The 13,917-nt window shown below is 37.3% G+C and overlaps 1 protein-coding gene across 7 annotated transcripts in view; it reads right to left on the bottom strand.

The window, feature by feature from the left end:
• Positions 1 to 13,917, bottom strand: part of Mef2a (myocyte enhancer factor 2A) — an 85,158-nt gene that overhangs the window by 23,643 nt on the left and 47,598 nt on the right. For 4 of the 7 annotated variants that reach the window (XM_013012118.1, XM_013012114.1, XM_013012120.1 and 1 more), the window contains 3 exons: positions 5,188 to 5,325; positions 1,922 to 2,141; positions 634 to 693 (listed from right to left, as the gene is read on the bottom strand). In XM_013012118.1, coding sequence (XP_012867572.1) covers positions 634 to 693; positions 1,922 to 2,141; positions 5,188 to 5,325 — 418 coding nt within the window. Of the gene's footprint in view, positions 1 to 633; positions 694 to 1,921; positions 2,142 to 5,187; positions 5,326 to 5,389; positions 5,522 to 13,917 lie in introns of all 7 variants that reach the window. The other 3 variants (XM_013012119.1, XM_013012117.1, XM_013012116.1) reach the window with 1 other exon arrangement.

Here is a 13,917-nt window from a genome sequence, read left to right as displayed (position 1 = left end):
TAGAGCGCTTGCCTTGCATGCATGAGGCCCTGGGTTCGATTCCTCAGCACCACATAAGCAAAAAGAAAAAAGCCGGAAGTGGCACTGTGACTCAAGTGGTAGAGCGCTAGCCTTGAGCTGAAGAGCTGAGGGACAGCGCCCAGGCCCAGAGTTCAGGCCCCATGACCGGACCAAAAAAAAGAAACTATCTTGAAGCCAGGTGCCAGTGGCTTACGCCTGTAATCCTAAATACCCAGGAGGCTGAGATCTGAGGATCACGGTTCAAAGCCAGCCCAGGCAGGAAAATCCGTGAGACTCTTTATCTCCAATAAACCACTAGAAAACCCAGAAGTGGTGCTATGGCTCAAGCAGTAGAGTGCTCTCCTTGAGCTGAAGAGTGCAGGGACAGTGCCCAAGCCCAGAGTTCAAGCCCCACGACCACTGGAAAAAGAAAAAAAGAAACTATATTGACATAAACATTGCTAATACAACGGAGTCTTTAGAAAAGAACAATGTCTAGAATGGAAGCACTGAGTACTTAATGAATGAAGCATAAATGAACTTAAGGCCACAGTGAAAGGGAAAGGAAAAAGCGGGGTATTGTGGGAAAAGTTGTAAGTATCCTACAAAATCAAACAGTAGGAATTTACTCACCCACTGGGCTGCTTCCAGCTCCATTTGGCACTGTGAGGTCTGTAGTGTTCAACATCCCACCTAACAACATTATAGAGAGAAGACAGTGTAGATGATATATTTGAATGAATTCTATGGTAAGGATAACCCTCACTCAAGTTCTAAAACTGAAAAACTAGCCCAGTCTAAAGTTATAACCTGTCACTGGATATAATTACATATGCATACACCCCTGCATACATATAGTTACACATACACACTCTCATGTGTATATGTGTGTGTGTACTATATAACACTGTGTATGTTTGTATACAACCGCACACATGAATTTACCTATGCATCAACACACTAATAAGAATGAGCACAATACATACCGAACATGTTGGGTACCCTTAATATAGTATGTAAGGGAGACAATGCATTGAATACATAATGTATCAAAAGAACTTTAGGTTTCTATAAATTACCGAACTAATTCAGGCAGGAGGATACACAAAACACTCCAAGCGGGTGACTGTATTTAAACATGAGGGTCACATTTAGCTTTAGGTGTTTGCTCATGGTATCCTGATTACATTTTCTGCCTATTGAAGTATAGCTTTCTCATGATAAGAAAAGCTTACTGATGGAAGGTTCATTAGTTTATTCTGCTTTGGCTGACATTAATTTTGCCTTCATAGATATATATTTTTTTAATCTTAAAATAGGGCTGGGAAGGTGGCTCAGTGGTAGAGCGTTTGCCTTGCATGCCTGAGGCCCTGAGTTCGATTCCTCAACACCACATAAGCAAAAAGAAAAAAGCCGGAAGTGGTGCTGTGGCTCAAGTGGTAGAGCGCTAGCCTTGAGCTGAAGAGCTGAGGGACAGCACCCAGGCCCAGAGTTCAGGCCCCACGACCAGACCCCCCCCCAAAAAAAATCTTAAAATAGCCAGGCATTGGTGGCTCATGCCTATAATCCTAGTTACTCAGGAGGTTGAAATCTGAGGATCATAGTTCCAAGCCAGCCCACACAGGAAAGGCCATGAGACTCTTATATGAAATTAACCACCAGAAAACCAGAAATGGTGCTGTAGTTCAAGTAGCAGAGTGCTAGCCTTGGGGAGAATTGCTCAGGGACAGTGCTCAGGTCCTGAGTTCAAGCTCTAATACCAATAAAAACAAAAACAAAAACCTTAAAATAGATCCAATTATATTGCAGTGACTTTTGGCTATCCAGATAATAACACTAAGACAGAGTGAGACATTTCTTATGTTAGCAATTCATTTTCCATCATCTTTGATAAAGAGCCAGCATAGATATCATCACCTACTTGCATTGCCAGCACTAGGTGGTCTCTGAGGAGCTCCGGGGGACACATTTCTATGCAACGTGGCTGGAGGTGGAGAGAGCATGCTTGTATCTGTTAACGTTGAGCTGGCTGCCAAAGACGGTGAGACAAGGGAGCTCCCTGGGTTAGTGTAGGACAACGCATTAGGGCTTGTCACAGGGACGGTGACAGACATTGAGAAGTTTTGAGGCGGCAAACCTGGCTGTAAAGAAACAAGGAGAGAAATGTTCATTTTCCTCTATGTTAAATAACTTAATTGTACTCAAACATGAATATGTTTGTTATGACCATTTCATCTTCAATATTCTACATATTAATGCATATACATTAACATGATAAATACATGCTATATTTCAAGTACTCATAGACATGACAATAAGCATTAATTAGCATTACAATGCAAACTGGTTTTATAACATTATGCTTCTACTGGGAGACCCCAAATGTAATGGAAGTGGGAGCATTTGTCATTTTATTATTAATGCATTATTAAATTAATAAATACATCAATTTTGGGGACATTTTAAATAAAGCTAGCCTTATTTGATTGACATTATTCACGGTACAATTAAAGAAAGAACAATTAGTTATAAACAGAATACAATATAATCTGAGTATAATTTAAAAAAACAAAGAAACAGTCCAAACAACAAACTCAGTAATAAGCAAGTACTAAATATTCTGGTATCTTCTTTAAATCACACAAAGATTAAATTATAAAATTACACAAGATTAAATTACAAATATATCCATGCTACCTTCTCTCCTGCCAAAATATTCCACATTCCTTTAAAAGGGTATTTTCCTACTTTCTTATTGTATTTCCTCCATAGACTATTTATAATACACTTGTCAACTATGATAAATGATAGGACTCTTTATAATTTAAAGTGACAGAGGGGAAGAAAAAAACATTTCCTCAACCCTCATTTTAAAACAGTAACTTGAAAAGTAAAGTACCACTGTTAATTAATTCAGAATTAGAAGAATATAATTAAAGTCTGTGTATTCTATTCAATGGTTAATTTCAGTTGGAAAAACTGAATTTCATCAACAAATATAAAACAACAGACATATAAGAAACTTTGTAGATATACACCAATTTGACTTGGGAAATACTTTTGCAATTTTATGCTAACTGTAACAACAACATCACTATGAGGTTAGAGGGGATTTTACTTTGTCTGGTAGAATTATCTTAAGAATAACAATATTAAACCAAAAACATTTCCTTAAGGGTATTTTTCGATAGGACTACTTTGAAGAAATGATATATGATGCCTATTTTAGGGCATGGTTTCTTAGAAAATGAACTCTGACAGTAAAGTAAGTATCTGCACTGGAACCAATTTATTCCTTGAAGGCTACACTTATAGAGAGTTAGGAAATTTGATCTAGAATGACAGTTTTAAGTAGCTCTTGCCAACTGCGCTGTACCAAGTTGATGTACAGAAATGTCACAAACACTTGTATATGTATGGAAATGTCACAATGAACCCTATTTCCCTGTATGCTAATAGAAAAAAAAGATTTCTCATATCCAGGAACATAAGCTCAAAAAAGTATTGATTCACTAGGTTAGATAAAAAGATTTATGTCTAGGCTCAAAAAAGTACTGATAGATACATGGCACTAAAAATTTTACAGTAACTATTTGCTTTGGAATCAGTTTAAGAACATTTTTTGTTAAATTACAATTAATCCAGGCTTCTTCCTTAGTTCCAACATACAGAAGGAGTATTTGGTGATATTACTGCCAAGTGCCATGGGACATATTCAAAGAGCCAAACAGTAAGCTTTGTTCTTTAATATTAAAAGAATTATATAAAATAATTTAAAGCTGAGCACCAGTGGCTCATGCCTGTAATCCTAGCTACTGAGGAGGCTGAGGTCTGAGGCTCGTGGTTTGAAGCCAGCCTGGGCAGGAAAGGCTGTGAGACTCTTATCTCCAATAAACTACTCAGAAAAAGCTGAAAGTGGTGCTGTGACTCAAGTGGTAGACTTGAGCATGAAGAGGCTCAGGGAAGAGCCTAGGCCCTAAGTCCAGCCCCAGGACTGGCAATAATAAAAAAATAATAACAATAGTAAATCAGAATAATTTCAGAACATGAAATTCTGCAACAAAATATAAAATCCAACTACTTTACATTTGGTGCTCTCAAAATTTGAGTACCTATTTTATATATAAAACAGTTGTTTATATATACACATATAATTTGTATATATGACATGTATAATATAAAACTTATAATTTATAAATAATATGTACATGTGTATATGTGTACACATACATAAAGTTATGGAAATGAGAGAAAAGCCTTATATATACTTTATAGTAAATACTACAGAATTTTAGAACTGGAAGGGACATTAAATTATGTAAGCCAACACATTCACTTTATTAGATGTAATCAGGAATTCAGGATATTTGGGTTACCTATCTGAAGATACAAAGAATAGGCAGCAGAAGCTTGACTTAGGATGTTTTCTCCTCTACATTTAAGATACTGAACACGACAGTACACCAGTGGCTCATACCCATAATCCTAGTTATTTAAGAGGTGAAAATCAGAAAGACCACTGGTTCAATGTCATTAATGTAAGACCTATCTCAATCAGTAACTGGATTTGGGGGTACACAGCTAATATTGTAGCTATCCAGGTAGCCCAAATAGGTGGGTCTTGGTTCAACGTGGCCCACGCACACACGGGAGACTTTATTCAAAAAATAAAGACAATAATTAAGAACCTAGGGGTATGGCTCAAGTAGCAGAGCACTTTCCTGGCAAGTACAAGGCCCTGAGGTCAAGCCTAAGTGCCACTTTAAAAGAAAAAAGAGCCAGGTGCTGGTGGTTCATGCCTGTAATCCTAGCTACTCAAGAGGCTGAAATTTGAAGATCACGGTTCAATGCCAGCCCAAGCAGGAAAGTCTGTGAGATTCTTATCTCCAATAAACCTAGAAAACCGGAAGTGGCACTGTGGCTCAAATGGATGAGCACTCGCCTTGAGCTGAAGAGTGCAGGGACAGCGCCTAAGCCCAGAGTTCAAGCCCCACAACCAAAAAAATAAGAACATGTACTATTATGAGATTTCAGAAATTTGAAAGTTCTATAAACCCCCCCAAAACCAAAAAGAAGCCTTTATTTCCTCTTCTACTTATTACTGACATCAATCCACCATATAAGATGTATGTATGGTCAATTTCTTCATGCACAAGATAAAAGCATAAACCATACTTTAGTACTCACTGCGATTTTATGATTCCGCATCATATTATCAAACTCCTCGTTAATTTTTTTATACTTTTCTTCTGTATGTGGAGTTAGCACATAGGAAGTATCGGGGTCTGGGCTGTCGCACCCTCTGTGCTCCTTCTTGTTCAGAGCCTAGATGATGAAGTTAACAGAAAGATCAACAAATAAAAAGTAGAGGTAAAGCGAAAGTACTTACAGGGCCTCGTTTGAAAATAAAATCACTATCTTCATTTAGTTTGCTGAATCTGTCCTCCGAGAGTGGACTGTGCTCAAAGTAATCGTCAGCATCAGGGCTCTCACAACCATTAAGGCCTTTCTTTCTTAACGTCTGAAATACAATTGGAAAATTCACACACAAAGAATACTAACTTGCCATGAGTTTTTCTGTAAAATTGATTAAGAGAGCACAGGGTTGAATGAACTTAATTATGTAAGAGCCACTGAAATATGTTCAAATGACCACAAAAAAGGCAAACCTAAGATAGTGGCAAGATTAATTATTCCATTGTAAGCTAGAAAATAGGACAGGCACATTGTAGTACTGTGTGGAAATTAGAAATTGTATTATTTGGAATTAGAAATCTATCAAAATGGTGCTTTATTTAGTGTGCATTTGTACACTGAACATCCCAGCTACTTCATCTACTGACATTCCTTTCTGCCTGTGAGAACTTCTCCTGTCCAGAGAAATTAGCCCCAAATCTCTCTCATTTCTTTTTGAGTATTATCATTTTCTTGTATAATGAAAAATATAAAAGCTCAAATCTAATATTTATATCAATACTTTCCTATGATGAATACTCATATTATTACAGACTTTACATGCTTCAAAATTTGTCATCAAGTTATTCAGAATGGTGCTGGAAAGGTGGCTCAGTGGTAGAGTGCTTGCCTTGCATGCACAAAGCCCTGGGTTCAATTCCTCAGCACCACATAAGTAGAAAAAGCCAAAAGTGGTGCTGTGGCTCAAGTGGGAGAACATTAACCTGAGGGGAAGAGCTCAGGGACAGTGCCCAGGCCCAGAGTTCAGGCCTTACGAATTAAAAAAAAAAAAAAAGTTATTCAGAATGGCTCACTCTCCCCTTTGCTAGCTCTTCTATAGAGCTTCTTTTATGATTTGCTTTGTGGACTGACTTTCCAGATAACTTTCTTGAGTGTCGTTTTTCATATCTTCTGGATCATGCGATTAACTTTTTTTTTCTTTAGGGTGAAAATTTAGTGGACAATTGGTTAAATAACTTTTTTAAAAGAAGGTCATCTGAAATAACTTGTTTAGTATTTAAAAGAATAAATTTTAGCCAGGCTCTAGTGGCTCATGCTTGTAATTCTAGCTATGCAGGAGGCTGAGACCTGAGGATCCCAGATCAAAGCCAGCCCAGGCAGGAAAGTCCATAAGATGAGTATCTGCAACTAACAACCAAAAAGTTGGAGATAGAGCTATGGCTAAAAGTAAGAGAGCACTAGCATTGAGCACAAAAGCTCAGGAACAGCACCCAGACCCTGAGTTCAAGCCCAGAATAAATTTTAAAATCAAGAGCTTAAAGAACAATGATTAGTAATCTACCTGAAGAATGTCTAATTTTTAAAAACCCAATAGGTTTTCATTTTTAAGGTAGTTACTGGGTTCAACAATCTAAATAGCTTTAAGACAATGAATTTCCAGCAAACTTGAGAAGTGTTAGGACATTAAAAATTTGAAGTATGCCTAACTATGAGAGGCTACTTAGGAAATAAAGTTTGATGATAACACTAGTTCAAGATAAGTACAATAAATTATTGTTTAAACTAGATCTAAAGTACATTTTAAGTTTGTTCTGAAAGATATTAGTATCATTCAAAAATGAAAATGATTTGCAATAATTATGGATGCTTACTGTATTCCCTTTTTCCTGAAATAGAATGCAAACATAGTATATGAAGATCTAAGAAATTTTTTGTTTCTCCGGAGCCAAATTACCTTAAAACTTCATTTTATCTAGTATGATTTTTTAATTTTACAGGCTCAGAGAAAGTCACAAGCAGTTATGAATATAGAATATGTTCACTTCTCCAACTACTTGTCACCTGTTGGGAATCTCATATACCATGTCTCTTATTAAAGCAATCTTTAGCAGGGATGTGATGATATATGCCTGTAATCCCAGCACTTGGGAAGCTGAAAGGAAGATTTTCAACTTGAGGCCAGCCTGAGTTACACAGTGAGACCTGGTCTTGAAGAAGATGGGGAAGGACTGAAAGTATAGCTCAGGTTGAAAGTGCCTGCCTAGCAAGCGCAAGGTCCTGAATTACAAAACAAAAAAATCCAACACAAAAAGGCCCATAGCAAATACTGCATGTATTTCCTCAACTGCTCCATGGAGTCCCATTATTACATATGGACATCTATGTGTACTTAACCACAAAAGGACTGTTATTCAAAATCCTAAAGGGATGGAGACATTTGTCCTCTTCCATCCTTGGTAGCAAGTCCTACCTGTCCAATCTCTTCCAGTTGCTATCAGCAGTGAAAATGCGAATACTCTGCATAACAGAACACACAGAACACTTACAATCTACCCAGCTCAAGAAACAGAATAAATATAGTAGGTGCCCATAGATCTTATTGTGACACTGATGATTTACTCTAGCCTTAACTCTATTTGGCTTCTTCGTCCTAATTGTCACATATCTTAACAGTAGTTAATGCAATCTTGCTCTTGTTGGTATACTGAAATATTTATCACCGGATTTTCTTTTTTTCTTTCCTTCCCCTTCCTTCCCTTCCCTTTCCTTTCCTTCTTTTTTTGTTGGTCATGGGGCCTAAACTCTGGGCCTGGGCGCTGTCCCTCAGCTCTTCAGCTCAAGGCTAGTGCTCTACCACTTAAGCCACAGTGCCACTTCTGCTTCTGTGATGCTGAGGAATCAAACCCAGGGCCTCATGCATGCGAGGCAAGCACTCTACCACTGAGCCACCTTCACAGCCCCTGAATTTTCTAACAATAGGAATCATCAAACATATTTTTCCTCTCAAAAATTTTAAATCTATAAGAAAAGATGAGCTTTGCTCAAAACTTCCATGAAATTTTTATCCTACAAAAGGAGGGCTAACTCTACGTGTACTTCTGGACCAGAAAAGTGCTCTGCTATCTGTAGCTCTGCAACCCTTCACTTCAGATAGGTTCCTGGCACAGGGAGGGAGCTGAAGAGGCAGTATCGGCCCTGCAGATAACAAGCTAGTGTACCTCTGTTTGACAGCCAACTAGTGTCTCCTTATCACAAGCATGAAGAGTTGCTGTGAGGACCCAGCTTCCATAAAAAGACTTTTTCTGTCACCTTTATCATTATTAAATAGCATAATAGTAAATGTTTCTCCTGTGTCGCTGGCATTAACAAGAGTGGAATGTTGTAATCTATTAACAAGGCCAGGCCAGGCCCACAAGAGAGAGACCAGCTTCAGCTGTCACTCACGCTTCAGGTTAGGGACAATAAAAACACTTGCTCAACGACAAAAAACTGTGTGAATATCTGAGGGAAAGAAAATATCAAGAACGTGGCTACTGTTGTTCTCTTTGGCTTCTGAGGCTGGTTATCGTGCCATGTACTAAAGTAAACAGAACCCCAGCAAACTTCATTTCTTGCAATGTGTTTTCACAGCCACTCTGGCAAACCTAAGGAGAAAACTCAGATGTGCCAAAATAGCTTCAAATTTCAGTGGTATATACCATTCAAGTTGATTTATCCCATTTTCTTAACTGGATCCTGTGCCAAAAAGATCATTTGATGAGCCATTATTTATTAATTTGAGTTGATACCATCTGTCTTTATAATAGTATTCTAAATATATTTAAAGGTTCTCATTGATTTGATGAGATTATTCTTTTTTAAAAAAAGTCCTAAAACTAATGTACCTAAATTTCCTGTCAATCCATTTCTATATAAGTTTTATTTTTGGAGAGTTAGTAATTTGCTTTTGGGGGGGGGGTCAAAGGGCAGTACTAGTTTCAACTCAGGGTCTCAGGCTTACTTAGGTAGGTCGTCTCCCTACCATGTAAGCCATAGTCCCAGCCCTCTTTTACTTTAACTTCCAGGTAGAGTCTTGTGCTTCTGCCTGGAGTCAGAGGTGCACACCACCATGCTGGCCTAGCTTACTGACTTAGATGAAGGACGGCTTTTTGTCCAGGGTACCCTCAGACCCATTTCTCCATTTCTGCCTCCCAAGTCGCTAGGGTCATAGGTACAAGCCGCTGTTTCCAAACTCATTTGGTCTTCTTAACAGGATTACATGTTTGTATCTTTAGATTTATGTTAACCAGTTGTGACTATTTTAATTTTTTTTTTTGCCTGTCCTGGGACTTGAACTCTGGGCTTGGGTGTTGTCCCTTAGTTCCTTTTGCTCAAGGCTAGTGCTCTTACAACTTGAGCCACAGTGTCACTTCTGGCTTTTTCAGAGTAGTCTGTTAGAGATAAGAGTTTCACAGACTTTCCTCCCTGGGCTGGCTTCAAACCATGATCCTCAGATCTCAGCCTCCTGAAACTAGGATTACAGGTGTGAGCCACTGGTGCCCAGCCAATTCTGAGTAGTTTTAAAGAAATCGTAAGTAATCATTAGTATAGATTCTTACAGATATTAATATATTAAATCTTGGTACTTGCTCATTTTACATTTAAGAATCATGATTTTGTCTTTAAAAAAACAAAATTGTTCTTAGTTTAAAGGATGCTGAGTTACACTTAACCTTAATAATATCTGAAGAGATAGCTAATAAACTTTGACAGGACTTAGTATTCGACTATGAGTTTTTGAAAGAAAAAAACACTGAGCTCTGTTTTTAATCCTGAAACTGTTTGACTATGTAAGTATCCATATTAATTCATTATGGTATCAAATACTGAAGAAATGTGATTAGCGAGGGCTTAATTCTTAAGTCCTGTGACAGTATTTATGATCACAGTATTAAGGGTGTAACTGTCTGAAGCAGACACCCCACAATCCCTGAAGCAGGGTTCCTTTCTATCTGAAGCTACTGTGACATAAAGTGAAACTGAAGCTGGTAAGGTAGAAGAAGTAGGTTGTGTTCTGCTAGTATGCTTTTATATTTATGGGCCTAGAGAGTTATTTCAATAAGTAGATAATTAGATAGATAGATAGATAGATTCTTATATCCTATTGTAACATAGGTAATTTATGAGATTGTAATTTTTATAATTTAAGATAAAACAGTGTTCAACCTTGAAATTTAGTGGATGGAACACCTATTTAGGCTAGTTACCTTTGTTTCTTTGACTAGGCTATTTTATAATCCTATAAAGATGGAAATCAGTTAACCTGCAGAAAATAGTAGCTGTGTATGTAGCAATCATTTGCTGAGTAGTGTCATTATCACCCTATGAATACGGATGGAATTTATTTATATAAATTCATCTCCAATAGTTTTAATTAAATTCATTGAGTTCACTTGGACATGGACAGCATTATCTTGTCTCAGAAGAATCATGTTGCACAACATCTTTGGTGGCAGAAAGGGGAACATGGAGCCCTTGGAGACAGGTCTCTTTGTGTCAGCCTTCAGGAATCCATCTGTCTGTATCCTTTCAAGAAATTACTTTTTTAGCTTAGGCCATTTTAAGTGGGTTTCTCTTCTAATCAAAAAAACTTAATGAAGGAAACCATTTACATATCTCTTTATATGTCTCTTTATAAACCCTTAGCCAAGTCTTGTATTTTTCCAAATCTGGCTACTATCTCTACAACCAAGAATTCAAAAAGGTCTTAACCCTCTAAGTAAATTATTTGGCTAAAGAAGGACTGATACAATTAAACTTGTCTCTTGTTTACTAGTATTCACTTAGAGATCTTACATTGTGAAGAATTTATTTCTCTTTAGAATTCTGTTGGCTAGCTCCATATGAAGAAAGAAGAGATCCATCCATTATTGTCCGAAGTTCATACAATTTTCCCCCTTAAAAATCTGTCAGTACTTGCTTATGAAATCATTTGGACTTGGAAGTTTTGTGGTAAACATGACAATACTATTAAGAACTTTTTTTGTCTTTGTTTTTGTTTTTATTGATCATGTTTCTTTTCTGGGAATCTGTCCACTGAATGAAAATTTTGATGAATGGTAGGACCCTGAGATCATATATGCTCAAAAAAGTTTGTTAGCTGTTAAATTAAAAGTTAATGATGCTTTTATGACTCTGAAGTTCATCTCCTATCTTCAGAGGAGACTAAGGCTGGGAGACTCAACCATTCATCTCATATCTATTTGATCATACAACTAGTGTGTGTCAGAACTAGGATTAGAGTCTGAGTCCCTCATTTCTGCTCTTTCCACCTCACACCAGACACATAGAATAAGGAGTCTTTTCAAATGGGAGCAAATGTGCTTCTTCCAGGTACCTGATGAACTAGTTTCTTAAAGTTCTTGTGTTCTAAGACTGTGGCATCAAATTCCACCTGATGCTGATACTTGGTTTACAAATGCTCAGAGGTAAAATTCTTTTCTTCCTTTTCTCATTTTTTTTTACCTCATTTGTTCAAAACTAATTATTTCTGCAATCTTTTGGGAGCAGACAGTAGTTGTGAGTCAACTGTTGGAGACAGTTTATTAAACTCATAAACATAAAAGTTCCCTTGCTTCTAAATTTGTCAGAATCTGAAGTTCTGCTTTTTACCTCTTTGTCCAGATGGATAAAATATCTGAAGGTGTCTAGAGCTTTAAAAACTTCTTTACCTTTGTGTTCTCACCTTCCCTTAGACTTCTGATACATTCTTTAGAGCTCTTTGGCACTGAAAAGATGGCCTTTTATAGTTTAGCTAGCATTTTTAGTTGTTTTCAGCAGGAGAGTTGGTCCAGATAGCATGACCCCAAAATACTGGAATTTTTTAAATCAGTATTTTTAAAAAGAAATGAACTAAGAATTTTCTCATAAAGGGCTGTTTTTTCTTGATGCTTTTCCTTTTTCTTTTTAAGTTAAGATGTAGAAAATAATTTGGCAGTTCCTCAAAAATTAAACCACAGAACTTACCATACAACCCAGGAAATTCCACTCCTAGCTAGATACCAAAGAGAAAATAAAAACATATGCTCACACAACTGTGCACAAACTTCAAAGCAGTAAATACAATGGATTCAGCCACAGAATGAAGTACTAATTTATGGTACAATATGGATAAAATATCCACTTAAGTGACAAAAGAGTCCACAATGTACCACATATTATATAACACCATTTACACAAAATGACCAAAACAGGCGAGTTCATTGACCTTTTAAGTAGTTTAGTAAGTTAATATCAAGTATGTCTGGCATATAAATCAACATGCTTCAATTCTATAATAGTGAAGGATACTTGGGGAAGTGGTTTCTAGGGTACTAAGTACTACTTCATGTAGATTACTAAAAGCTTTGGAAATGTTTACTATGAATATGAATAATTATCATTGGTATTTACATGGATTAAGTGCTGAGTAAATGCTATCTCTAAGTATATTAAGATTTCCAATGAACACACCACATAAAACAAAAACAAAAAAACTTAGGGAAGTAGCATTTTTTAGAACCAAAATAAATTTAGGAAAATAAACAATTCTAAAAGGAGAACTATAAGAAATATTTTTGAGTAAATTCACATATCAAAATCCTAAATATTTAATGAAATGATTCCCAGAATATAAGTAGAATGCACAATTCTAAAATACTTAGAATTGTGAGTCAACCAAACAAAAACCTGAGAAATTCTAACTATGCATTTACATGTCCAAAATGTAAAAATATAAAACTCTCATACAACCAATTGGAATGTTTTATAGATATGATCTGAATCATATTATTATAATCTTAAAAAGAGAAGCCAGGAGAAGTAGCTTAAGCTTGTAATCCTAGCTACTTGAGGGGCATAAATGGATGGACTGTGGGTCAAGGCCAGCCCATTTCAATCAATGGCTGGGCCTAATGGCACATATCTATTATCCAAGCTATGGGAGAAGCACAATGACTGGGAGTGGTGGCTCATGACGTCATCTCTGAAGACAAGGAAAGCACAAGTAGGAAGACCTCGGTTCAGGCTAGCCCAGGAATAAAGTGAGACCCCCTACTTTGAAAATAACTGACATAAAAAGGAGCTAGAGAGTGCCAAAGGTAAAGTGCTTGCATATTAGCAAGTGTAAGGCTGGACCACAATCCTAGACAGTCCCTCCCATAACTGGGATGATAATCATGCACCACCATCCCCAAGATTTTTTCAGGTGAGACAAGGTCTCATGAACCATTTTTTCCTGGGCTACCCTGGAATTACAATCCTTCCAATCTCAGCCTCCTGAGTAGCAAGAATAACAATCACATACTACCATGGGATTGGAGGTCGTACAAACTTTTTGCTATCTCTGAACTTCAATCCTCCTATCTGCCTCCTGAGTAGCATGGGTTACAGGTGTAAGTTCACTGGCACCTGGTGGAAATGCCTAGTCTCTTATAACAGGTTATGAATGAAAATGAATGATTATATGATATCCACTTATGCTCAACTACATAGCAAAATAAAAATAGCAAAACTGAAAGTGCACAAGCGCTAGCGATTGCTGTGTGAGGTGATGGCACAGACTTGGGAAGAGGAGAGGACCATCAGGATGGCATGGTGTGCCTCACCCTGTTAATCACCATCCTGTTGCTCCTGGCTATGAGGAAGGAAGGCTGGTGCAGAAGGGGGAGGGGGGGGGAGGAGGAGGAGGAGGGGGAGGGAAGG

This window comes from Dipodomys ordii, unplaced genomic scaffold (assembly GCF_000151885.1).
Source record: "Dipodomys ordii isolate 6190 unplaced genomic scaffold, Dord_2.0 Scaffold15, whole genome shotgun sequence".
NCBI classification, from domain to species: domain Eukaryota; kingdom Metazoa; phylum Chordata; class Mammalia; order Rodentia; family Heteromyidae; genus Dipodomys; species Dipodomys ordii.
The sequence above is the reverse complement of the archived record's forward strand: the minus strand, read 5'-3'. Positions and strand labels throughout refer to the sequence as shown.